Source organism: Arvicanthis niloticus, chromosome 6, assembly GCF_011762505.2.
Source record: "Arvicanthis niloticus isolate mArvNil1 chromosome 6, mArvNil1.pat.X, whole genome shotgun sequence".
In the NCBI taxonomy this organism is placed as follows: Eukaryota; Metazoa; Chordata; class Mammalia; order Rodentia; family Muridae; genus Arvicanthis; species Arvicanthis niloticus.
Genome location: NC_047663.1, coordinates 44362086 through 44385985, shown reverse-complemented (window position 1 = coordinate 44385985; position 23900 = coordinate 44362086). Strand labels below are relative to the sequence as shown.

General features: G+C 48.6%; 3 protein-coding genes across 19 annotated transcripts in view; 2 read left to right on the top strand and 1 right to left on the bottom strand.

Moving 5' to 3' along the window:
- Ssh2 (slingshot protein phosphatase 2) overlaps positions 1 to 13287 on the top strand; it is a 258061-nt gene extending 244774 nt beyond the window's left edge. For all 5 annotated transcript variants that reach the window (XM_034505802.2, XM_076936264.1, XM_076936265.1 and 2 more), the window contains 2 exons: positions 3014 to 3848; positions 6580 to 13287. In XM_034505802.2, the coding sequence (XP_034361693.1) occupies positions 3014 to 3848; positions 6580 to 8667 (2923 nt within the window). In that variant the 3' untranslated portion in view covers positions 8668 to 13287. The remainder of the gene's footprint in view (positions 1 to 3013; positions 3849 to 6579) is intronic.
- Positions 9975 to 16185, bottom strand: LOC143442745 (uncharacterized). 2 transcript variants are annotated; one of them, XR_013111186.1, is made up of 3 exons: positions 15557 to 16185; positions 13473 to 13590; positions 9975 to 10382 (listed from the first exon to the last, which is right to left on the bottom strand). XR_013111186.1 is itself a non-coding variant. In XM_076936274.1 (2 exons), the coding sequence occupies exons 1-2, from the start codon at positions 16177 to 16179 to the stop codon at positions 10367 to 10369; spliced, it is 639 nt and encodes a 212-aa protein (XP_076792389.1). In that variant the 5' UTR covers positions 16180 to 16185; the 3' UTR covers positions 9975 to 10366. The 2 variants fall into 2 exon arrangements, 1 of the variants encoding a protein (XP_076792389.1); XM_076936274.1 differs by lacking the exon at positions 13473 to 13590.
- Positions 15690 to 23900, top strand: Coro6 (coronin 6). 12 transcript variants are annotated; one of them, XR_013111183.1, is made up of 13 exons: positions 15690 to 15833; positions 16914 to 17172; positions 19096 to 19218; positions 19642 to 19771; positions 19865 to 20046; positions 20674 to 20793; positions 21200 to 21319; positions 21696 to 21800; positions 21891 to 22036; positions 22329 to 22386; positions 22478 to 22708; positions 22795 to 23196; positions 23362 to 23900. XR_013111183.1 is itself a non-coding variant. In XM_076936272.1 (12 exons), the coding sequence occupies exons 2-12, from the start codon at positions 16975 to 16977 to the stop codon at positions 22918 to 22920; spliced, it is 1536 nt and encodes a 511-aa protein (XP_076792387.1). In that variant the 5' UTR covers positions 15690 to 15833; positions 16914 to 16974; the 3' UTR covers positions 22921 to 23900. The 12 variants fall into 12 exon arrangements, 9 of the variants coding, with proteins under 9 accessions (XP_076792387.1, XP_076792386.1, XP_034361699.1 ...); XR_013111185.1 differs by having other exon boundaries at positions 22482 to 22708; positions 22798 to 23900; XR_013111184.1 differs by having other exon boundaries at positions 22482 to 22708; positions 22795 to 23900.

Genomic DNA, 23900 nt, shown 5'->3' with positions numbered 1-23900 from the left:
TTGCCTCTCACTTGAGATGTGCGGTGTGTGTTATGTTGTCTCCTCCTAGGGGTGGCTGGAGGCCATGCAGCTTGAAAAGCGTAAAGCTCCACTGTACACCCAGCTAACTGATTATAGTGTGTCTTTATAAACAGATTTGACCTGTTCCCTTTGAGGGAAAGCACCCTCTGCTATGAAGGCCTGAGTCAGAGTACCCCACCCAAGCAGCAGACAGCAGAGGAAGCTGGGAGCAGGTGGAGAGCTGGGAAGAGACAGGGTCATATCAGTGTAAGCACATGACTCAGCAGAACCCACGTGTGGCCCCAAGCCCAGGGCAAGTTGTTTGAGGTTGAGTTTCCCACTCCACCCAGAAGTTAGGTAACTCTTTGTCTGCTATTAAATCATGGGGACTGTCAAGCACCACATTTAGGATCTAATCCATGGGCAGGTGATCCTGACCAACCAGCACCACATTTAGGATCTAATCCATGGGCAGGTGATCCTGACCAACCATACAAGCAGCTGAGACATTTTGGCTGGGGCTTTGGGAATCATCCCCACCATGCACTTCATTTTTTTAAAGGTTTATTTATTATATATAAGTACGCTGCCTCCAGACACACCAGAATCAGATCTCATTACAGATGGTTGTGAGCCACCATGTGGTTGCTAGGATTTGAACTCAGGACCTCTGGAAGAGCAGTCAGTGCTCTTAACCACTGAGCCATCTCTCCAGCCCCCAGACTGGGCTTCATGAAATAACCAAAGGGATGACTGTGTAGTGATCTCCAGGGTTGGTAAAGAGCCCTCTTTGGCCCATGTATTGTCTAAGTTCTTTTTTTTTTTTTTTTTTTTTTTTTTTTTTTTTTTTGTTTTGTTTTGTTTTGTTTTTTGTTTTTTGAGACAGGGTTTCTCTGTGTAGGCTGGCCTCAAACTCAGAAATCCACCTGCCTCTGCCTCCCAAGTGCTGGGATTAAAGGCGTGTGCCACCACCGCCCGGCTGTCTAAGTTCTAAGATCTTTTGGGAAAGGCTTGTCCTTTATATTCATCATCTTCGTTCTGTAATGGCGCATTCAATCCAGATTTACTAGGCCTTCTTTATTTTCTAACTTAATGATCACCTTAGCCAGACATGGTGGCACATGCCTTTAATCCCAGCGCTCAGGAGGAAGAGGCAGGTGGAGCTCTGTGAATTCAAGGCCAGCCTATTCTACATAGTGAGCTCCAGGTCAGCAAAGGCCACATGGATCCTGTTTCAAACACACACAAAAAAGACTGATCATGTTGGAGCTGGGGAGAAGGCTCAACAACCCACATTTGGTACCTAGCACCCATACTAGGGTAGCTTCTAGAGAGATGACTCCCCTTCTGACTCTGTGGTCATCCTCACACATAACAGTAAGAAGGATCTTGATCACCACCCCCACATCTGCGCCAGCAACAAGAGCCACTATATAAGCTCTCATTCCAATAATAAACCTCCAAAAGTATTGCTCTTTGAGTGACTTATATGTTGTTTAGGTTGGGGGCTTGTTTTGTTTTATTTCTGGTTTAATTATTAAACATTTTTAAAGATTTTAGATATTTTAATTTTTAAAAAAAAATTGAACACTATATATTTTGATTGTATTCCTTCCCCTCCCCCAACTCCCAAATCTTCCCCCCACCTCCCTTTCTTTCCCTCTCAAGAAAGAAAGAAAGAAAGAAAGAAAGAAAGAAAGAAAGAAAGAAAGAAAGAGCGAACATAGGTCAAAACAAACAAAAACCAGTAAGACAAATAACAAAACAAAAAGCACCCCAAAACCATAGCACTCGTGTTATATTGAGGCCTGCTCTAGAACATAGTTGATATATAGCGAGTGTCACCCTCGTGGAGAAAACTGATTGTCCCTTCCCCAGCAAATATCTGATGCAAATAGCTTCTTGGTTATCAGTAGGACTTTGTGTCCCTTCCTCTGTGCTGAGAGGTTTTATCTGGTTTGAACTTAGGCAGGTCTGTGTGTCCTGTCACAGTCTCTGAGTTTGTACAAGGCAGCCCTGTTGTGTCTGGAAGACATTGTTTCTTCAAGTCATCTCCTACCTTTGGCTCTTACAATCTTTCTGCCTCCTCTTCTACATAGATCCCTGAGCCTTGAAGGGAGTAGATTTAGTTATTTTATGTATATGATGTTTTGCCTGAATGTATGTTTGGTGCCCGTGTACCTTTGGAGGCTAGAAGATGATATCAGATCTCCTGGAACTGGAGTTAAAGATGGTTGTGAGCCACCATGAGGTTACTGGAACTGAATCCCAGTGGGGGGGGGGGGTGTAAAAATCCACATACTCTTAAAATATTCCCTCAAGAAAACTTCTAACAGGAAGAGCTGATTATTTAAGGATTAAATTTGGAGAGCTATTGCTACACTTATCTCTTAAAGTCTACAGGGCCAGTGAGATGGCCCATCAGGTAAGGTGCTTGCCACTAAGCCTGACAACTTGAGATTGATCCCTAAGACTCAGGTGATAGAGTGAGAGAACCAGCTATCCCAAGTTGTCTTCTTATCTCCATGGTATAGCACAACTAGTAAATTAAGTTAAAAAGATTAAAATCGACAGTTCATACTTACCCACACTATGAGAGGACTTGATTATCAGTAGTGGTTGTTAACAACATTTTCAGCTCCCATTAATCTGATTACAGAAAAAAAAAATCAGATCTCAGCACTCTGGAGGCAGAAGCAAAGAAATCTCTGAGTGTGAGGCAGGCTGTCTATATAGTGAGTTCCTCCAAGTCAGCCAGGACTCTGTAGTGAACCCCATCTCAAAAAAACTCAGATCTCAGCCATCTATTGCTGTTTGCTTTGGTTTTTGCTCCTATAAGTTGTGCGTCTTTTGATCTTTTGCAGTGTTGTTTGCTTGCTTGTTTGTTTTTATCTTGGTCCAATGAATAGGAGCAAGGATTTGCTGGAGATAAGGTTTCTCTGGATGTGGTTTCCCGGAAGGATGTTGACTGCTTCACAAACCTGTTTGTGTTTTCTGTTTGTGTTGTTCACAGCAAACAGCGGCATAACAAACTCTGGAGATCTCATTCAGATAGCGACCTCTCAGACCACCATGAACCCATCTGTAAACCTGGGCTGGAGCTCAACAAGAAGGAGATGACCACATCAGCAGACCAGATAGCTGAGGTGAAGGCTGTGGAGAACCTTGCAGCTATGCCTCCCGTCTTTGTGGAACATGTGGTCCCACAAGATGCAAATCAGAAAGGACTGCGCACCAAAGAAAGAGTCATCTGCTTGGGGTTTTCTTCACAAGAGCTTCATGCCGGTCAGATTGAAGATGAATTAAACTTAAATGACATCAATGGATGCTCGTCAGGGTGTTGTCTCAGTGAATCAAAATTCCCTCTTGACAACTGCCATGCATCTAAAGCCTTACTCCAACCTGGACAGGCCCCAGACATTGCCAACAAGTTCCCAGACTTAGCAGTGGAAGATTTGGAGACAGATGCACTGAAAGCAGACATGAGTGTCCACTTACTGCCAATGGAAGAGTTGACATCGAGACTTAAAGACCTCCCCATGTCACCTGACCTGGAGTCACCAAGCCCCCAAACCAGTTGCCAAGCTACCATCTCCAATTTTAGTACAGATCGTATTGATTTTTTTAGTGCCCTAGAGAAATTTGTAGAGCTTTCTCAGGAAACTCGTTCTCGGTCTTTTTCTCACTCAAGGATAGAAGAATTAGGTGGAGGAAGGAGTGAGGGTTGTCGCCTGTCAGTGGTAGAAGTGGCACCTTCAGAAATGGTAGCCGATGACCAGAGAAGCAGCTCTTTGAGTAATACTCCCCATGCATCTGAAGAATCTTCTGTGGATGAGGACCAGTCAAAGGTAAAACTGCTTTATGGTTTTCTATTTAATGAGATTCTCACCAAAGAAACTACTGAAGACTTTGCTGTGTTAATTAGTCTGGGGTGGGGGGAGAGGGGACAGGGGAGGAGAACGGGACACTCAGCCATGCTAAGCCATTCTATACCACTGAGCTTTACCCCTGGCCCTAACTTTTTTAAATTAACATGTGTGCGAGTTGGCAGTTCTCAGGAGTGAGGGGCCACAGAGGTTAAAGTAGTAAGATCCCCCGGAGCTTGAGTCGCAAGGGCTGTGAGCTGCCCATCAAAGGTGCTGAGGACAGAGCTCTCGTCCTCTGTACACGCTCTTAACACTGAACCTTTCCTTCAGCCCTGTGGTTCACTCTTGATGATGTTCGTAAGGATTTCCCTGGTAAATGGTAAAACAATCCAGCTGAGACCTGTCTTTAAAACAGGGCACGTTTTAAAGAATTTTATCTTTTCAGGCTTTGATGTCTGTCATTTTAGATTTATTTTATGTGTATAAATATTTTGCCTGCATGTATAAGTGTGCACCACATGAGTCCCTGATACCCACAGAAGTCAGGAGAGGGCTTCAGCTTCCCTGGAACTGGAATTATAGATGGTTGTGAGCCACTATGTAGGTGCTGGGAATCAAACTCAGGTTGTCTGCAAAAGCAGCAAGTGCCCTTAACCTCTGAGCCATCTCTCCATCCCCTGTTGGAAGCATTTCTGAAAGGAGATGATACCACAAGAGAGAACTAGCCAAAGCTCTGTGGCCCCTGGGGCTCAGGTCAAAGCTCAGCAGGGATGAGGTGCCACAGTGTTACCTGATTGAGATGGCATCTGAGAGGATCAGTTTGTTTGGGAAACTTGTTGCCCCACTCCACCCCACCCCACCCCAAATCAGATCCCACTGCAAACAAATTTTTAACTTCAAAATCTATACATGGTCCCTTTTAAAGTATGACTATCAGTCTCTTTTGTTAACATTTTATTTATGTAAGACTTTAAAATACAATATTTCCTTAGCAATTGTGCTGGTCTTTATCCTTTAAGAGTCTTAGTTGATATAAACTAACAAGGTCAGTCTTGCCTTTGTGGGGAATCTGCCAGGACATCAAGCAGAGGTGATCTTGGCAGAACTGGTGAGCCTGGTATGTGCACGGGCCATGAAAGGGATACTCATATGACCAAGGACTCAGTAGGAAAGCTATTTCTGTCAATGCCACTACACTGGCTGGTTCATAAAGAGAGCTTAAACGTTCTGACTTTCCGTAGAAACACAACAAATGCAACAGAAGTAGAAGCAAACGTTGTCTTGGGGTATTTGTGGAGAAGAAGTAACAGATGAAGGCAGAGTAGGAGGAAAAGACGAGATCTCAGGTATCTAACCAAGGCTGGTAACGAAGCTCAGCTGGCAAAGTGCTTGTCTGCTATGTACAAGACGGTGTACTGCAGTGATCCCTAGTGCTACCGGTAAAGTAAATGCACCACAGCAGGTCCACTACGACCATTAAGGGATATTTTGTATGTTAACCTTGAGTAAACTTGAGACTGTCTCAAAACAGACAGACAGACAAAGCAACTTTTTTTTTTTTTTTTTTTTTTTAACTATCTATGGTATTTCCTCTTACTTCTGAAATGGTTCATAAGAAATCATACTTCACTAGGCATGGTGGCACATGCCTTTAATCCCAGCACTTAGGAGGCAGAGCCTGATCTCTACAGAGTGAGTTCCAGGATAGCCAGGACTACACAGAGAAACCCTGTTGAGAGGAGGGGGGAAAGAAGGAAGGAAGGAAGGAAGGAAGAAGGAAGGAAGGAAGGAAGGAAGGAAGGAAGGAAGGAAGGAAGGAAGGAAGGAAGGAAGGCAGGCAGGCAGGCAGGCAGGCAGGCAGCAAGCAAGCTAGAGTGATAGTTTATCAGTTTAAAGTACCTGTTCTTGCAGAAGACTTGGGTTTGGTTCCTAGCACCTATGTGGTAGCTCATAACTGTTCATAATTCTATTTCCAGGGTCACATACATTGTCCTGACCTTTGTAAGCACTAGGCATGCATATAGTACACATATATACATTCAGGCAAAATATTCACTACACATAAGACTTAAAAATCTTGAAAGAGAAAGACAGAGAGAAAGAAAGAAATTTAAAGATTGTGAGATCAGATACAAAGCACAGGAGGAACAGTGATGTGGGGGATCCATTGAAAGCTATTGAGAGAGAAGATAGCAGTAAATCTTGAAGTTGTACATCAGATGGCAGCCATAGCCATCTTGCGCTGTCTTATACTGGGCATGTTGAACTGGCCGCCAAGCATTGGAAGGAACTGAGATCACCACCTGGGTAAGTTACTATCACATTAGAAGTTAATACGCTAGCTAGGAAAGGTTCCACTTATTTCTTTATGGTCTAAGTCCTAGAAGCTAGTGATACTATGAAAATATGGATTATAAAAGCCCCCATAGGTATTTGTACATTTTAAAACAAAGTTCTGAATTGCAACCTTGCTTGAGTAAACAGGAAAAAACGTAGTAAATAGTGCTATACCTTATGATGCGTTTTCTGCTCCGGCCTTGAGGATGAATCCTGTTGTGCTCCTGTGGTCTGACAGCACAGTGAACCTATGCACTTGGCACCTAACTTATGTTCTCATAGACAGGTTCTCTCAGATCACATTTCTAAGTGGGATACTAGCACTTTCAGTGAGGCCACACTTTGCCATAACCATCTCACTATTTTCTCTTCATAGGCAGTCTCAGAACTTGTCAGCCCAGACGTCATCATGCAGTCTCACTCAGAAAATGCAATTTCAGTCAAAGAAATTGTCACTGAAATTGAGTCCATTAGTCAAGGAGTTGGGCAGGTTCAGTTAAAAGGAGACATCCTCTCTAACCCATGCCATACACCAAAGAAGAACACCATCCATGAGCTGCCCCTGGAGAGGGCACAATCCCCTGAGAATAAAGCTGGACATTTGGAGCAGGACGAGAGTTTCTGTAGTGTCCAGCCAGAACTAGCTAGAGAGTCGGGAAAATGTGCCCCAGAAGAAGGCTGTCTGACCATACACTCATCCACAGTAGACTTGGAAGAAGAGGAACCAGTTGAGGGTGAACATGACTGGGGCCCAGGGATACACCCTGGTGCCAAGTGGTGCCCTGGGTCTGTGAGGCGAGCCACCCTGGAGTTTGAAGAGCGTTTGCGACAAGAGCAGGAGAACCATTGTACAGCCTCTGCAGGTCCCACATTATCCAATCGCAAAAACTCTAAGAATGATTCTTCTGTGGCAGACCTAATGCCAAAATGGAAAAGTGATGAAACCACCCCAGAACATTCATTTTTCCTCAGAGAAGCCGAGCCAAGCAAGGGTAAAGGGAGATGCAGTGGCTCTGAAGCTGGATCACTGTCCCACTGTGAGCATAACCCCACTGCTCCAGCCTCTGAGCTGCTGGAACACCATCCCTTGCCAGCTCCTCAGGACTGCCTAGGGTCAGATAGTAGAAGTAAGAAGCAGGAAGGAGACCTGAAGAAGCAAAGGACTGTTCTAAACCAGGAATGTGAGACACAGGCCATCCTTCTTCCCCTCCCCAAGAAAATAGAAATCATTGAGTATACACCGACAGTTACATCACTTGATCACACTGAGCCAGTAGGTGAGACAACAGCCAACAAAGAGGGTGAGAAACAAGGACTGAGGAAGGTGAAGATGGAGAGGTCTGTCACTATGTTTTGTGCTCTGGATGAAAATTTGAACAGGACTCTGGACCCCAGTCAGGTTTCTCTGCATCCCCAAGTGCTACCTCCGCCTCATTCTTCCTCTGAGTATGACAGGCCCACTGACCCAACCCCTATGTTAAGTAGCCCTCAAGACAAAGGGGACAGCCAATCCACACCCTTCAAGACAGCAGCACCTTTTGTCAGCTGCAGTACCCAGGGAGCATCTGTCAGCTTGGATTGTTTGCTTCCCCATTTCGTGGCTCACCTGGAAGGCTGCACAGAGCAAAGCAGTACCACAGAGAGCGAGCTGTCTTCAGAGCAGGTTAGCTGGGAGGACAGCCAGGGGGACTTCCTTTCTAGTGGTAGTGGAATGGCACACACATCCTCTCCCTTAACTAACGAAGATCTAAGTTTAATTAACAAACTTGGTGACAGTGTTGGTGTGTTACAGAAAAAACTGGATTCATCACCCGAAGCCTGTCGAATTCCACATAGCTCTAGTAGTGAAAATATAAGAGATCTCAGCCGCAACCCTGGTTTGTTGAAGGAGCACACTAAAGAAATTGAATCTCGAGTGATCTTCCAAACAGGGTTCTCCAAAACATCACAAATGAAGCGTTCGGCTTCTCTTGCCAAGTTGGGTTACCTGGACCTTTGTAAAGACTACTTACGAGATAGAGAGCTTGTCTCCTCAGAATCCCCTCATCTCAAATTGCTTCAGCCCTTCCTCAGAACAGACTCAGGCATGCGTGCCTTGATGGCCCATGAGCCCCCAGAAAGCCCAGGTGCCCACCAGAACCCACAGCCCACCAAGTATTTTGTAGAGCAACTCAAAACAACAGAGTGTATTGTGCAGAGCAAGCCAGTGGAGAGGCCCAGTGTGCAGTATGCCAAAGAGTTTGGTTACAGTCAGCAGTGTTTGCTCCCCAAGGCAAGACCAGAATTGACTAGTTCTGAAGGAGGCCTTCCTTTGCTACAGACACAGGGTCTGCAGTATACAGGCACCTCTCCAGGGCTGGCTGTGACACCACGTCAGCAACATGGCAGAACTCACCCCCTTAGGAGACTGAAAAGAGCAAATGATAAAAAACGGACAACCAACCCCTTCTATAACACCATGTGATCCTGAGCCCACACACGTGATTTTCTAAGAAAACGTTTGTTAAAGGGGTGGTGTAATATGTAAGGAACATGCACTTTATTGGTTAATTTTATAATATTTTGGTCATTTTACTGTTCCTGGCTCATGCAGGGTTTGGGTTTTTCCATGTGTGTACGTACATACGTGTGTGTGTGTGTGTGTGTGTGTGTGTGTGTGTGTGTGTACTGATTTGGATGGCAAGATCATTTTATTATTTTTATTTTTTAAAAATTCAAACCTCAAAAAAAATTTTTTTTCAAAGAGCACCTTTATCAAAGGCAAATTGCTGTTTTTCAATCAACTGCCACCTGTCTCTTCTCATTTTGCCCTCTGAGAAAAGACATGCCTGCTTGATTGAGGGAAAGAAACAGATGGGGTTGGTGGCACTGAAGCTGGGAACTAGAAATGTTCACGCAGGCCTGAGGCGACCCATGTGCTGAAGGGCAGAGGGAAGTCGGTGCTCCTGGCCTCCTCTAGCCCTCCTTGGAGTTCATGAAGTTGCAGGTTCTGCTTTGCTTTAAGAGGCAGTTGAGACTCCCATTTCTTCTGATATTCCAAAAGCATTGATCATTACCAAAAAAAGGAGTGGTAATTGACATACTGATAGAAACCTACGAAGGAAATAATTTTCTCCAAGAAAACAATCCAAAATCAGAGGGAACCCTAAGTGAAAGTCAAGGTCATCTGTAGAGAAATGCAGTAAGAGAGAAGGTGGGGTCAAAGGGAAACACAGCCCCTAAGTGGCTGTGAGGCCAGTGGAATCCACACAGGTGAGTCCTGGCCCCGCCTGCCGGATCCCCGCCTGCCGGATGACAGGCTTTGCCACGGCCTCCCAAGTAAAGACCTGGAAACAGGCTTGAAAACAGCAAAGTCAGTGTGTTCTTATAAAATGAATACATACTATGGGGTTTTAACCCTGTTACTTGAATACTCAGTGGGCCTTCTGAGTTTAATGGTTGTGGTTTTCCAATTGATTTCTTCCCTCTTGCTGTTTCCCCATCCTGCCCTTTTCTTAATTTCACAAATTATATTTTAATTGTTACATTACATATGTAGAACCTATTGAACACAAAGTTTTCTATGTTCGCCCTGTTAACACTTAATGCAAAGTTTTTCCCCTAATTTTTCCTAGAAGGTTTGTCTTTTTTCTACAGTTCATACACAGTATTTATGTATATAATGTCACTTTTTTTTAATGTTTTATGGTTGATATTGTGGGTCTTTTGATTTATTCTTGCTAAGGAGTAGAGTTGCAACTGGAAAAGAGAGAGACACCAGAGATAAACTGGTAGGTTTTGGTAGAAATCTTTATTTGTTTTAAATGAAAACTTGTCATTGCCAGCTCCTGCCAAGTTAAGTACTTCTTCCTGAGAAACCCTGCGGCCCCACTAGATCACACTGAGCGCTGGCTTCTGTTGGAGGTGAAGTTCCAGATCATTGTTTGCCAGTAACTGAAGCACAGCCAGATATGTGTCTTTACCGCTTAGTGGAGGCTCTCAGTGTGAAGCTGAGAGGCTGGGTAGGCTCAGCCAAGGGCACAGGGTACCACTGCAGAAAACATCTGGAGATAATCACCACAGCTCAGCAGAACTGAAGAGGTCTATGAATTTGCTTCCTGCTTGCTTTTGTTGATGTCCACATTGCTGAGGATTGTCTGGGTAGGAGCCAGAGACTTAGGTTTTTAATTCATCATAGCCCTAGTTGGAAAAAGAAGGACACATGGATTATCATTAGAGACAGACTTTGGAGGGAGCAAGTAGTAGGATACCAGAAAAGTGGACTGCAGCCATTTTCAAGTGCTCCAGAGCTGGGAGTCTACTCGCCATACAAAGCCGTGGTTGGTTCTGACATTACTGCCAGGAAGCAGTTAGCCACCACCTGCTGAAAACATGTGGTGTAGGAGTTATATATACCTGTGCTGTCTTTCAGTAGTTTCTTTAAATGTCACAGCCTTGTGAGTCCTGGATATTTGTGTGTTGTCTTATTAAGTGGTATGTATCAATGTGAGGGAGGCTTGGGAGGCAAGATGGTGGATTCCAGGACACATCTGCTAAAGAGTCCTGTCTACCAGTGTGACCGGAGGACAAGAAATTATGATAGGGTGAGGTGTGTTTACATAAAGGTTGAGAGAGTGCATCACCAAAAAACAATAATAAAAGCTGAGTGTAGTAGCTCACATATGCAATCCCCACATTTGGGAGGCTGAGGCAGGAGGATCACTGAGCTGGATGCCAACTTAAGCTACAGAGTGAGACCTGTCTCAGAAAAGTGGCATCCATAAGCCACACATCAGCAGTAAGCACTGCTCTCACCCTCCCAGGAGAGAATGTCCCCACTGCATCTCTCACAGCAGAGGGCACTGGGGACAGAGGGACAGACCTCATTTTTAGTTTAGGTTTTTTTTTTTTTTTTTTTTCAAGATTTAAAGAATGGAAGAAACCGTCTTCTGCTGGCTTCCTTTTTAATTGTCTTTTCTATCATTTAACTCACCTGCCTAAGATTCTTCCACACAGGGTCTATAATTCAGCTATGCCAAAGGGTCTTGCCAGCCCTCCAAACCCCAACACTTGGGTTGTTCCTAAGTCATGCTTATGGCTGAGGCAGGTGCATAACAAGTTGTTAAAGGCTTTTTACTTTAGCATTTGATAATTTCAGGTTGTCTGTTTTTTCTATTCATGGAAAGCCTGGACCTGACTCTGATGAACTGCTAAGCAGGAAAAACCTTGACCTCCTGACCAGTGCTTAACCTCTTGCTCAATGCCTCTGCCTCTCTTTACTGTTTTTAAGACCACAGTAGTCCTGTCAGTATGTCTGGAAAAGTGTCTAAGCACACTTGTGAACACTTAGACAGGGGAACTGACATTTCAGTGCCTGGGCTAACAGCCCCAGGAGCAGGCAAGATTGAGGCTATAGCCTGACTACATTAAGCTATACCTGACTATAGGGAAAGGATCCCAGCCCTTTGTTGTTTTTGGAAACAGCAGCAGTGGGTGCTGTGGGCACAGGACAGTAGGGAGCACTGCATCTCAGTTTGGTTGCCTCTTGTTCTTTTTAACACATCAGTTCCTCTTCCTGCATCCCCACCTCTTCAGCATCTTTAGTGTTTTCCTGCTCTGTACCTTTGTCTCTGCTGCTATTTTCTTCTTTCTCATACTTGGAACTACCGAGAGCTCCAGGGACAACCTGGGGACACATCCCAGGCTCCATAGTCTCCTGCTCCTGAGCCCAGATGTTTCCTCTGAGAGGCCTCTGACACAGTGGCTCACAGGACTCTGTACCTGAGGTTCTCTTTCAGTAAAGATGTTCTGTGGGAGTTGGGGTTTTTTATTTTCTAAGAAAGCATTATGCAAAAAGTTTTAAGGGCATTTTAAAGAAAAGCCATTTTTCTTGGCTTTTTCAGACAACTATCTGTGGATACTTTGTTTACTTTGTGAGTATTAAAATATGCATCATTGCTGTGGCCTCAGGCACTGAAGCCATGGCTGTCCTATGAGTCCTCCCCCAGAGAACATGCCATATTATTGTCAGCCCTTGTGGATAAGTGGGTCAGATGTGGAGCTGATCTCCATCTGTGTCCCGCACTCGCATCCAGCAGTCTTTTCTCAGTGCTGTAGTGATGGTCGTGATGGTGAATGGATAGTATGATTGTTTGGTTTTCACTTTTTAATGGTAGACAAGGTGACATTCCGTTGTTTCAGCACCAATCCAACTTAAAAGATCATAGACTTTGTTATCCCTTCCAAACTAAAAGATTAAGCATGTATTGACATAAGTGTATGTGTTGCCTCGACTCATCTGGCACCCATATTAGGAAAAGGCCTACCACCAAAGCGGGAAGCTGCACGCTCCTTTCCCCAGGGCTTTGGGACCTCTTGATGCCATGGAGAGCTGTTGCAAGGTGCTTCCGTATTGCTCCAACCGAAGCAGAGGTGGCTAGGCCTGGCTTCTGCTATGAAGAGAACCAGCCTCATCTCGTGCCCCAGAGATCTAGGATGGGATTTCTAAACTGGAATCACCCCTAATCAGCTTGAAGAGCCCCACCCCCACCCCAAGTATAGGGCTAGTGCTGCCATCAGTCTTCACAGTGATGGTAGTGGCAGCATCCTGCCTACAGAGAGCAAATACCCCAAATGGAAAGCTGAGGAACTGACATGATGTTTCCAAGTCAGTAAGCCCACTGGGAATTGATGGGTTTTGTTTTATTTGATTGTGATTTGCTTGGCATAGCTAAGGTGCCTTTCCCTCTCCCCCCACCCTTTTAAACTTTGTTTTGTAAGACTTGTTTGAAACCCAAACAAGTCCAAAAGACTCGCACTGACTGTTACCTTTGTCCAGGCTATCCCAAACTTCTATATGCTCTCATTTTATTAAAAGCAGGTGCTCCCTGGAATCTCTGGGACCTTTTTGAGGCATTTAAAGCAGAATATAAAGAGTGGTCTCATCTCCTTCCTTAATCCTGGTGGTTGGGATGTCCCACTTGTATCATAGTTGTTTTTATTATTACTGATGTGCTCCGCTGTTTTTAAATGTGAACTTGTGCGCAGATGTGCAGATTCAATGTTCTTGTTACAGATTGAATAAATTTTTATTTTGAAGACAAAATGTTTGTTTTCATGTGTAACAAAAGAGGGGGGTGCTAGGGAAGGTGGGGAGTTAGAAAACAACACGGACAACAGACGGACCAGCACATACTGAAGAACTTTAGTGTGGGGAAATAAATATATACACATATGTACACATATACACATATGTACATGCATTTGTTTATATGCATGTGTATAACCTACCTTTCACAAAAGATTGCATAGGAAACAGGGTTACCAAAAGTTGCAGACAATGAGACTCAAATCAGGTGACCAGGCTGGGAACTTGGCTGGTCAAAGAGTCATTCACGGAAGCTGTCACCTGAATGTTAGAATGAATAAGCAAAGTTCTTCTGCCAGCTGTGGTGCAGAGTGACTGGGGTGGGACATTGCTCTAGCAGTGACTGGAGTTGCTGAGTGAGTGACCTCACCAGACATTAACACAGAACAAACAAGTTTCATCATCATGAAATCTACTAGGCTGGGGAGGGGGCTCAATGGCTAAGAGCACTGGCTGCTCTTCCAGAGGACCCAGGTTCAAATCCTAGCACCCACACAGCTCACAACTGTCTAACTCCAAGATCTGACACCGTCACACACATGCATTAAGACAAAGCACTAGTGCACATTAAAAAAAAATTTTAAAGCTACAAAGCCCAAATACAGTACTATCCAAGTACAGTACTATCCAAATACAGTACAGCCCAAATACAGTAGTACTATCCAAATGCAGTACTATCTGGGGGAACTCTTATTAGTTGCCCAATTGTCAAACAAAATTTCTGATGTTTTCAAAGAAATCCACCAAGTCAAGTAAGTGGCTCGTTGCTGTCCTTAAGTAGGTGTACATGATGGTGAAGATATGATCACCTCACAAAATATTCCAGGAGTGCTTGGGCTCCTGACCAACTAAATCCGTTCAGTCTCAGCTTTGTAGCCAAAGCAAACAAACCAAATCATGTCTTGGTTGTCTCTTTGAGAAAATGAGTTTGTGAAACGAAATTCCTGTTAGCCTCATGGATTGCAGTTCAGAACTCACTGACATTTCTATGGGGGAACCAAGCCCTGCGGCTTCTTTGCCTGACTGGTGTTTTGTTTTTAACTTTATAAATATTTTCCCTGCATGTATGTTGGTGCACCACATGTGTGTCTGATACCAGTTGAGGCTAGGAGAGGAAATTGGATCTCCAAGAACTGGTATTAGAGTTATAGATGCAATATATTACAATAAGCTGCTGTGTGGCTTCTGAGAAGTAAACTTGGGTTACCAGAATGTGCCCCCCAGAACGGTGTGAGCTAACCATGTACCTGGAATCTTAAAAGACTCCTTCCATCCTTATTATTCTGCACACATAGAAGCTATGAATTCTCGGTAGCATCAACAATTTCCGGTTCTGTTCCTCTACAAGCCACTGAATACCTAAACCCCTCCTGAGAAACAAACCTATAGACACCCACGTGCTCATATGCTCCACACACACACACACACACACTGGTCCCTGGAAAACTGCACTACTGATTCTATGTGCTGCCTGAAACTGGCCCCATACTGCCCTCCAGAACCTAAGATGGGAGGGAAGAAATCAAGAAATCACGGGCAAGCAAGGAATCACGAGCAAGCATCGAGTAAACAGCAACTCAAGGAACTATTTTATCTTCTTGACCTTGAATACTACTCAGACTGTGGGTCTTGGGGGTGAGGGATTCTGCCCTAAAATAGAGGGATCATCTCAAACAAAGCCCAGAGGGCTAAACATCCTCTTCAGAGTTGGTCTCTCTGACCTCTAAAATATGGTCAAATATCTGTGCCAACATCTTCCCCTTGAACCTGGTGCAGGGAGTTCACTTTTCTCTGCTTAGTCTCTGACCTACCGGATTAAGCCGTGGCTCACAGAACCTTCTAATAGGGATGAAATGCCTATACCGGTGCCAATGTTTTAAATTCTCAAACAATCGCCTTCGTTATTAATAACAGCCGTAGCCTCACAGTTGCCCTAAACCAGCCTAGACCCTCATCAAGCGACTGAGACGATCCCTCCCAGAGTATCATCTGGGGCCTCTTCCCGGCGGATCCTGGCTGTTGGGGACAACCCCGCCCGCTGGGAACGACTAAATTAGCTGCGCGATTGCGGCAGGAATGCGGCGCACAGGCACCTGATCTCGCGCGGTGGCTCCCAGTCTCCGTGTCCCGCTTTGGACCAAGCGCCTGGGCCTCCCTCCCGAACCTGTCTGCGAGGGGCGGAGGGAGACACGAGGCGCGAACACCCCGCAAGCGCACGCACACTTACTTTTCCCGTTTTACTGCGGGGTTGAGACGCCGGACTTTCCCGCGCTGGACAGGGCGTGGCCGCTCTGGCCTGGCCCTGCCCCCGTCCGGCCCCGCCCCCTCAGGTTGATGGCAGCAGCAGCTGGGACTGCAGCGGAGCCTGCAGCCGAGAGCCGCAGGCAGCGGCCGGAACACGCTGGCCCGGACGCACCGACGCCTCCTCCCTCGGCTCTCCGCACACCCCGGCCCGCTCCGCAGAGGAGTCGCCGCCTGAGCACCTCCGCCCGGCTTAGGACCAGGTACCCCTCTCCCCGCCTCCGCCACTGCAGCCAACGGCGCGGGCGGGGTCTTTGGAGGGGGCAGAGGTCTGCGCCCCCCCTCCCCCGCCGCTAAATTCGGTCCGGCAGGGCGGACTCGGTGTCTATATTTGGCCGGACAGCGGCTGGCGAGAAGACACCTAGTCTCACACGAACGCACTGCCGGGGCAGGAGGCTGGAGGAGGGGGCGAGTAGGCCGGCCTTCAGGCCTGGGGCTGCAGGAGCGGTTTGAAGGGCACAGGGATGTCCCGGCTGGGGAGGGGCAGGAAGCAGTTGGGAGAACCTTTGGGAGAACCTTCTGTGTCCCCTTGGGAAGAGTAGCAAGCATAGCTAAGATTCTAGCTCCAGGAGTTGGGGGTCGTAGCACCAGAAAGAGAACCTGGTTGCACATCTGGTCCTTGCAAGTGGGGTCGAGGACTCCCACCCTCAAGAGAACCTACTAGCCAGCAAAGGCATCGCACCCAAGAGGCTGGACTAAAGTATGATATTTGTGTCAGATGACCACAGCCAGGGCTCCCCCACCCCGAGAAACCGGTGCATGGTGAAATGGACAGAAGGAAGATCCGCCTTCCACTGCCCACTCTCACATACCCCACCCCATGGGAGGGATCTGCAGAAAACAGTAGGGAACGGGGCTAACAGGCGGACCTTTTCTCTTGGTGAATCTGTAGAAAAAGACACATCTGCTTGAACCCTTCCAGCGATGTGAATGTGGGATCTTGAAGGCTGCTGTCCTACCTAGCCCAGCAACTAGCCTTGAGCTACAGTCCAGTGACTACGTGTGTTGGGTGGGGTGCCTTTCAAAGGGACAAACACTTGCAAAGGGGTGCTCACCTATGAAATGGCAGCATGAGGGGACCCACTGATAGTGCTCCTCAAAACATTGGGTCTTGCAGGAAGTTTCAGCCCTGTGTCAGCCTGTGTGTCTAAGTGGTGAGACTCCCCCATCCTTGTCCCTCATGTTAAACAACATGAGACAGGTGCCAAAAACCTGCCTCCAGCTTTGGTCACTTTGATGATCCTTGCCAGATAATCCTACTCAGTCGCTCCTCCCTCCCACAGCTCACAGGATTAAGGACCAACGTGCCTCTAGGCTCTGAGATCCCCTATCTTTGCCCCAGCCATGAGCCGGCGTGTGGTTCGGCAAAGCAAGTTCCGCCATGTGTTTGGTCAGGCAGCAAAGGCCGACCAGGCCTATGAGGACATCCGGGTATCCAAGGTCACATGGGACAGCGCCTTCTGTGCCGTCAACCCCAAATTTCTAGCCATTATTGTGGAGGCTGGAGGTGGAGGTGCCTTCATTGTTCTGCCTCTGGCCAAGGTGAGGGATGAGGGGAAGAAAGCAATTGGGAGGGCACTGGCTGGGGTCTCTGGGGGTACCCCACACTAGCCTTTTCTCACTGAAGTGCAGGCCTCCAGAAGGGTAGTCTGTGTGGATTGGGTACTCCGTCCTTGCCAAACCCACAAAGAATGGTGGGGATCAGCAATACCAGGGTGACCTGTATCCACTCTCTAGGCCACGAAGCACCGTGTTCCTAGCAGAAACCAAGATGGGAGTTAGTGATGGACATGGTTGGGGTGCAGCAGACCAAGGTCCAGTCAGACTCTCACCTTATCGTTCCCTAGTGTCAGAGACAGACAGACAGACAGACAGACACATACACACACACACACAGAAAGAGAGAGAGAGAAATACACAGAGAGAGAGAGAGAGAGATACACAGAGAGATAGACACACACAGAGACAAAGAGACAAAGACAGACACACACAGAAAGAGATACAGAGAGAGATAGACACACACAGAGACAAAGAGACAGAGACAGACAGACAGACACAGAGAGACAGAGAAAGAGACAGAGACAGACACAGAGAGAGAAGGAGAAGAAGGAGGAGGAGGAGGAAGAGAAGGAGGAGGAGGAGGAGGAGGAGGAGGAGGAGGAGGAGGAAGAGAAGAAGAAGAAGAAGAAGAAGAAGAAGAAGAAGAAGAAGAAGAAGAAGAAGAAGAAGAAAAATGTGTGTTCCATCACTGATTCTAGAAATAGGATGAAAATAAAAAGAGAAAAAAAAAATACAAAAGCCAGAGCCCTAACTCCCCTGCACGCAAGGGAAAGGACCAGGCACAATCTGCCACCTTTGCAGACATTTGGCCATCTGTACCCCAGGATAGATACCCCAAAGCATAACCTTGACCTAGATACTGAGCCTTATACCCTGGCTAAAGAAGATCTTGCAAGTGGCGGGGTCAGGAACAGGCCTGACAATAGCCTGTGACTCACACTGGACAATCAGACACCATCCAGAGACACCATCCCAAGGGCTCACATTTCAGCCAGAGCCACCTCCTCCCCAGTATGACTGCCATTTCGATCCCATTTAGCCACCCTCTCTCCCAGACTGCGTGCTCTGGGCCAAAGCCAACCCCTGCAGTCTCCACAGCCTCCACAATTTACTCATGAAGACAAAAAGAAAAGTAAGTGCCAGCTCCGGGCAAGGGACACTCAGACTGCCAGCTGCTGTGGCTCCAAGGTGAAACCAAGGGAGAGGTCTGTCCCAGAGGCTAAGCCACTGCATTCAGGGTCACTCACTTAGACCTCCTTCTCCAGGGGCTTGTCAGCTTGGAGAACAGGCTTAAGTACACCCTCCTCACAGGGTGTGTCACAGGGTGTGTGGGTACATGCCTGTGAGCCCAGCACTGGGAAGACCAAGGCAAGGTCCATCTAGGCTAATAAACATAATGAGACTTTATGTTTGAAAAAAAATCCTTCTCTAAATGTCTTTTGAAGAACACTGGACTTTAAGTCAAGTCTGGGTTCTGTGTCTTGCTGTGGGTCCTTGGTTAAGTCTTCCTGTTTCTCTGAGTCAGATTCCTTAATATACAGGATTTCACTCTGTGCATCTCCAGCAAAGTTCAAGGAGTGGACTGGGTGTGGGGTGGGGTGGGAGTTAGAGACTAAGAAAGGTCTGCAAAGAGAAAGCTAATAATACAGAATCAAGAGGTAAACAAATCTACTGCCCACTCCAAAACCACATTGGGGGGGGGGGGAAGGGCCTGGGGTGCAGCTCAGTGGTTGATCATTTACTTAGCAAGTGCTGGGCCCTGGGTTCCGTTCCCAGCAGTGCTTGTGCATGCACACATTCACAGGCACATGCACGCATGCACACATACACACGCACACACGTGCGCACACATGCACACATAAATGCATGACACTGATTCCACATCTCCCTCTCTGACCCCTCCAGACAGGACGAGTGGATAAGAACTACCCTCTGGTCACTGGGCACACTGGCCCTGTGCTGGACATTGACTGGTGCCCCCACAATGACAACGTTATCGCCAGTGCCTCAGATGACACCACTGTCATGGTAGGAGCCAAATGGATGCTGCCAAGCTGGGCAGGGGAGCAGGGAGGTGCCTCACCTGTTCTGGAAGGTGATAGAAGGGGCAGAGGCAGAGCTCTGCCCTGTCCTGCCCAGTTCCCAGATTATTTTTAGTTAAATACATACCCGTGCCCTCCCAGAATGCACTGCCTAGAACTAATTATAACCATGAATAACTTGGGGCCCTAAGGGCAGGGGTACAGCACTCTGGAGTTTTCTTGATAGAGTGAGTGAGAAGGTTTTTGGAGAGCTCACAATGCTGCCGGGTTCTGAACTGCTGCTTCCGCGGTGCTGGTACCACCATGCTTTGTCCTGCATTTAACCTGTAACACTCAAGAGGACCAATAACACTAGGTGGGTGGACCCATCTCTGTATCCCACCTACTTGTTGTCTTTCTTCCTACCTAGGTGTGGCAGATTCCAGACTACACCCCTGTGCGAAACATCACAGAACCTGTCATCACACTCGAGGGCCACTCCAAGCGTGTGGGCATCCTGTCTTGGCATCCTACTGCCAGGAATGTCCTGCTCAGCGCAGGTCTGGGGTGGGGCTAAGGAGGGTCCCTGCTATGGAGGAGGGTGGGAGTGAGGAAGGCGGGGCCCAGATGATACGCCTGGTCACTCTGGACAGGTGGTGATAATGTGATCATCCTCTGGAATGTGGGCACTGGGGAGGTACTGCTGAGCCTGGACGACATACACCCTGACGTCATCCACAGCGTGTGTTGGAACAGCAATGGTAGCCTGCTAGCCACCACCTGCAAGGACAAGACCTTGCGCATCATTGACCCCCGGAAGAGTCAAGTGGTTGCGGTGAGTGCCTGGCCTGGCTGGCTACTCCCTAGCACCCCCTGTTCAACACCAGCTGTTAGTGCCCGATACCCAGTCATCAGAGCCTCTGGTCCTAGCTTTTACCTGTTTTATCCCTACTCCAGAGATTAGTCATGACCCCGCCCCTTCCGCACCCCTTGCAGGCTCTACAGCCTCAATCCCTACCCTGAGTAAACTCCCAGACTGCAACCCTCTGCCTGCTCCGGTTCGCTCCCCTCCCATACATCTAAGAGCTCCGAGGAGGGCTCCTTGCTTTGAGATTGAGGAGGGGAGAAGCTGGAAACTCCATCCTCCAACCAGAACCTGCATGAAACCTGAGCTCCAGGACCCTCTCCTCTCAGATATCCAACGCCATCTTCCAGGGTCTGGGGCCTGACCACCGAGACCTGACCCCCTTCCCACCCACTGACCCACTGGGAGGGGATGAAACAACCCTCAAGCGTTGCTTGTCCCAGCTGGGTGCCCTGGGAGGCCAGTGGCCCTGTCCTGGCCAGCCTCCTTCTAACCTGGGGTGTCGGGTGCCTGCATGTCTGCTTGGAGCACAGGCGTGGCGGCTGGGAGCCAGAGGGCGGGCGGGCGGGCACTCTAACCCACTAACCCTGCGAGCAGGAGCGAGCCCGGCCTCACGAGGGCGCCCGCCCGCTGCGGGCGGTCTTCACCGCAGACGGGAAGCTGCTCAGCACCGGCTTCAGCAGGATGAGTGAGCGGCAACTCGCACTCTGGGACCCGGTAGGCCAGGCCGAGGCAGGCGCCTTGGCTCGCTTTGCAGGGTCAGCCAGGAGCAACCTCCTGAGTGGTGGCCGGGCCCAAGAGGCCCAAGTGGAGCACAGGGCTCCCTTGTGGGTATTACACCACTGCAACCCCAGGAAGCCTGCAGACATCACCTGCCCCAGTGATCAGCCTTTGAGGGTGCCTAAGGACTGGGACCTGCTGAGAGCTCCAGGCCTCTTGCTCTCTCTCTCAGCCCCGATGTTCTCCAGGCCAGGGTCCTGCCACTGACCTCTGAGAAGCTGCGTCCTTAGGACTCCTTTTCCCCACCCCCACCCCACACTCAGGTTGGCAAAGTTGCTCAGTTTTCCATCTCCCGAAGGCAGGCAGCAGGGTGATGCTCCTCCCTTCTTCCCCTTCCCCCCAGGAGAGGTTTGCAGCCCACGAGGGGATGAGGCCCATGCGGGCTGTCTTCACGCGGCTGGGTCATATCTTCACCACGGGATTCACCCGCATGAGCCAGCGAGAGCTAGGCCTGTGGGACCCGGTAACACAGCTGGAGGCTTGGGGTGTGTGCCCCGGGGGCTGGCATCACGGGCGAGGGGCCAGACGCCCCGCACCCGCAGGGTATACCCATTCCGACAGGGCTGAAGGTTGCTGCCACTTCACACCCAACATTGCCCAGTTTTGCTGCGTCGCCTGAAGGAGCTCGCGCTGGCGCCCCCTCCTGGTGATGCCTAGTCCCTGGGGGTGGTTTGCTGTGACTGCATGCAACCGCACAGGGTGTACCTGTGTCTAGGAGAAGAGCCTGTAGCTCTCACAGGCTTGGAAACGCATGGGATTTGGGGTGGCCATAAAGCGAATTCTGAAGTAACCCGGGAGGATGAGCAGAGCTGGTCACTCACTCTCCATGTGCTCGGCAGAACAACTTCGAAGAGCCAGTGGCCCTGCAGGAGATGGACACAAGCAACGGGGTGTTACTACCATTCTATGATCCTGACTCCAGCATCGTCTACTTGTGTGGCAAGGTGCTGGCGGTTGGGCTGGAAGAACCAGGGCCAGGATGAAGATGTGAGCACGCTGTCTGGCAGTGCCATCTAAACTGGCTGGTTTTACAGGGCGACAGTAGCATTCGGTACTTTGAAATTACGGAAGAACCACCTTTCGTGCATTATCTGAACACATTTAGCAGCAAAGAACCGCAACGGGGCATGGGTTTCATGCCCAAGCGGGGACTGGATGTCAGCAAATGTGAAATTGCCAGGTCAGTACTTTTGCCCCTCCTGTCCCCCTTTTCCTCATGTCAGCTCCGGGCCTTCCCCTAATTGTGCTCTGCCCTTTGGGGAAAAAGAAAGGAGCCATACTAGTCTTTCTCAATGACAGTCCCAACACTGTCCCACTAGCCTGACATTCCGACAGAGGTGTTTTAACCCAAAACTGATAATATGTAAATGGTAGTTACTCTGCGTGTTGACTTCCAACACCTTAGTCATAGACACAGGGATTTTAAAAAAGATGGGGAGTCAGCAGGAATGTTGAATTCCCCTCCCTCGCAGGTTCTACAAGCTGCACGAACGAAAGTGTGAACCCATCGTCATGACTGTACCACGAAAGGTGAGGAAGGAGGGCGTTGGTTGGAAAGCATCAAAACTCAGCCATCCAGCGCCCAGCTCACACAGGCCCTCCTGTCCACCCACCCCCTCAGTCAGACCTGTTCCAGGATGACCTATACCCAGACACGCCTGGCCCTGAGCCAGCCCTGGAAGCTGATGAGTGGCTATCGGGTCAGGATGCAGACCCTGTGCTCATTTCGCTGAAGGAAGGCTACGTTCCCCCCAAACACCGTGAGCTCCGGGTCACCAAACGCAACATCCTAGACGTGCGCCCGCCGGCCAGTCCTCAGCGTAGCCAGTCAGCCAGCGAAGCCCCCTTGTCGGTAAGCTCTAATCTGATCGAGCCACCCGGACTCTATTCCCTGCCTCCTGCTCTCTGCCATGGTCTCTTCTGTCTTCCACATGTCAGCAGCAGCACACCCTGGAGACACTGCTGGAGGAGATCAAGGCCCTCCGAGAGCGGGTGCAAGCCCAAGAGGAGCGCATTACTGCGTTGGAAAACATGTTGTGTGAGCTGGTGGACGGCACGGACTAGCACAGCACGCGTGCTGCGAAGCGCTGCACTCTGCAGACCCAATGGGGCAGGGCGCACCGACTGGCAGCACTGGCTCTTGGTGTGGGACTCCGCACCCTGCCTCTTGGGGTTGGAATTGGGGGAGAGATCAGAAAAGAAACTCCATCTCCCACAGGAGGCCTGGACACACGGATCTTAAGTGGCAGGAGCTGAGCTCCGTACTAGGACCCGGGACTTTGCAGGATCAGGCCTCAGGGAGAGCCTGGGATAATGTGGCCTTAGCAGTGGTGCTTCATGGTGAGGTGGTGTCCCTCTCTGTCCCTTACCCTGGGCAGGGGAAGTGCTTAGTATTAGCATGATGCCTAGGGATACTGAGAGGCTTAGGCTTAACCTAGAATCACCTAAAATGGTGATTCAACAGATATCCCCAAAATCTCAGGAAACTTCCCACATTTCTCCTAGTAAGCATCTCCCTGTTTCGGTCCGGAAGAGCTTAAACCACTGGCTTCAACCATCAGTCTATGGCAGAGGGCTCTTCCTATCTTCCCACTTCCAGAGAGGGCAGCTTCTTGGAGACAAACAGATCCCACCAGAGAAATCTCAGGAGAACTGGTACATGGAAGCAGGTTCAACACAGACACACACACACATACACACACACACACATACACACACACACACCCTCAAGCACTCTGCTGAATCTTTTAAAAACACTGAGGCATAACTAATTAAATATTTTACTAAGTACAAGTCTGTGCCTCCTGCATGGAGGGCCAATATGCTGCTCCCATTCCCCCAAGGCACCATGAGGGAACCAGGCCTTGCCCAAACTAGGGGATGCCCCAGTCCCTTTTTGGAAGCCTGAGGAGACCTAGCAAATGCAAGCTGGACTGAGGACCCACCAGGCAGCTTTTTATCCCAGGTCATCCATCTTTGCATTGAGGTTCCCAAGACCCCACCCCCGTGGGCACTACTCCCCAATAAACTTAGATAGAAACGCA

What these genes read in the sequence shown, in the direction of transcription:
- LOC143442745 (XM_076936274.1), bottom strand. Translation starts at nt 16,179, where the DNA reads ATGCTTGCTACTCTTCCCAAGGGGACACAGAAGGTTCTCCCAAAGGTT.
- Coro6 (XM_076936271.1), top strand. Translation starts at nt 16,975, where the DNA reads ATGAGCCGGCGTGTGGTTCGGCAAAGCAAGTTCCGCCATGTGTTTGGT. An exon ending in GGAAGAGTCAAGTGGTTGCG is followed by an intron (nt 20,047 to 20,673) that starts GTGAGTGCCTGG and finishes CCCTGCGAGCAG; the next exon opens with GAGCGAGCCCGGCCTCACGA. An exon ending in TCGTCTACTTGTGTGGCAAG is followed by an intron (nt 21,801 to 21,890) that starts GTGCTGGCGGTT and finishes CTGGTTTTACAG; the next exon opens with GGCGACAGTAGCATTCGGTA.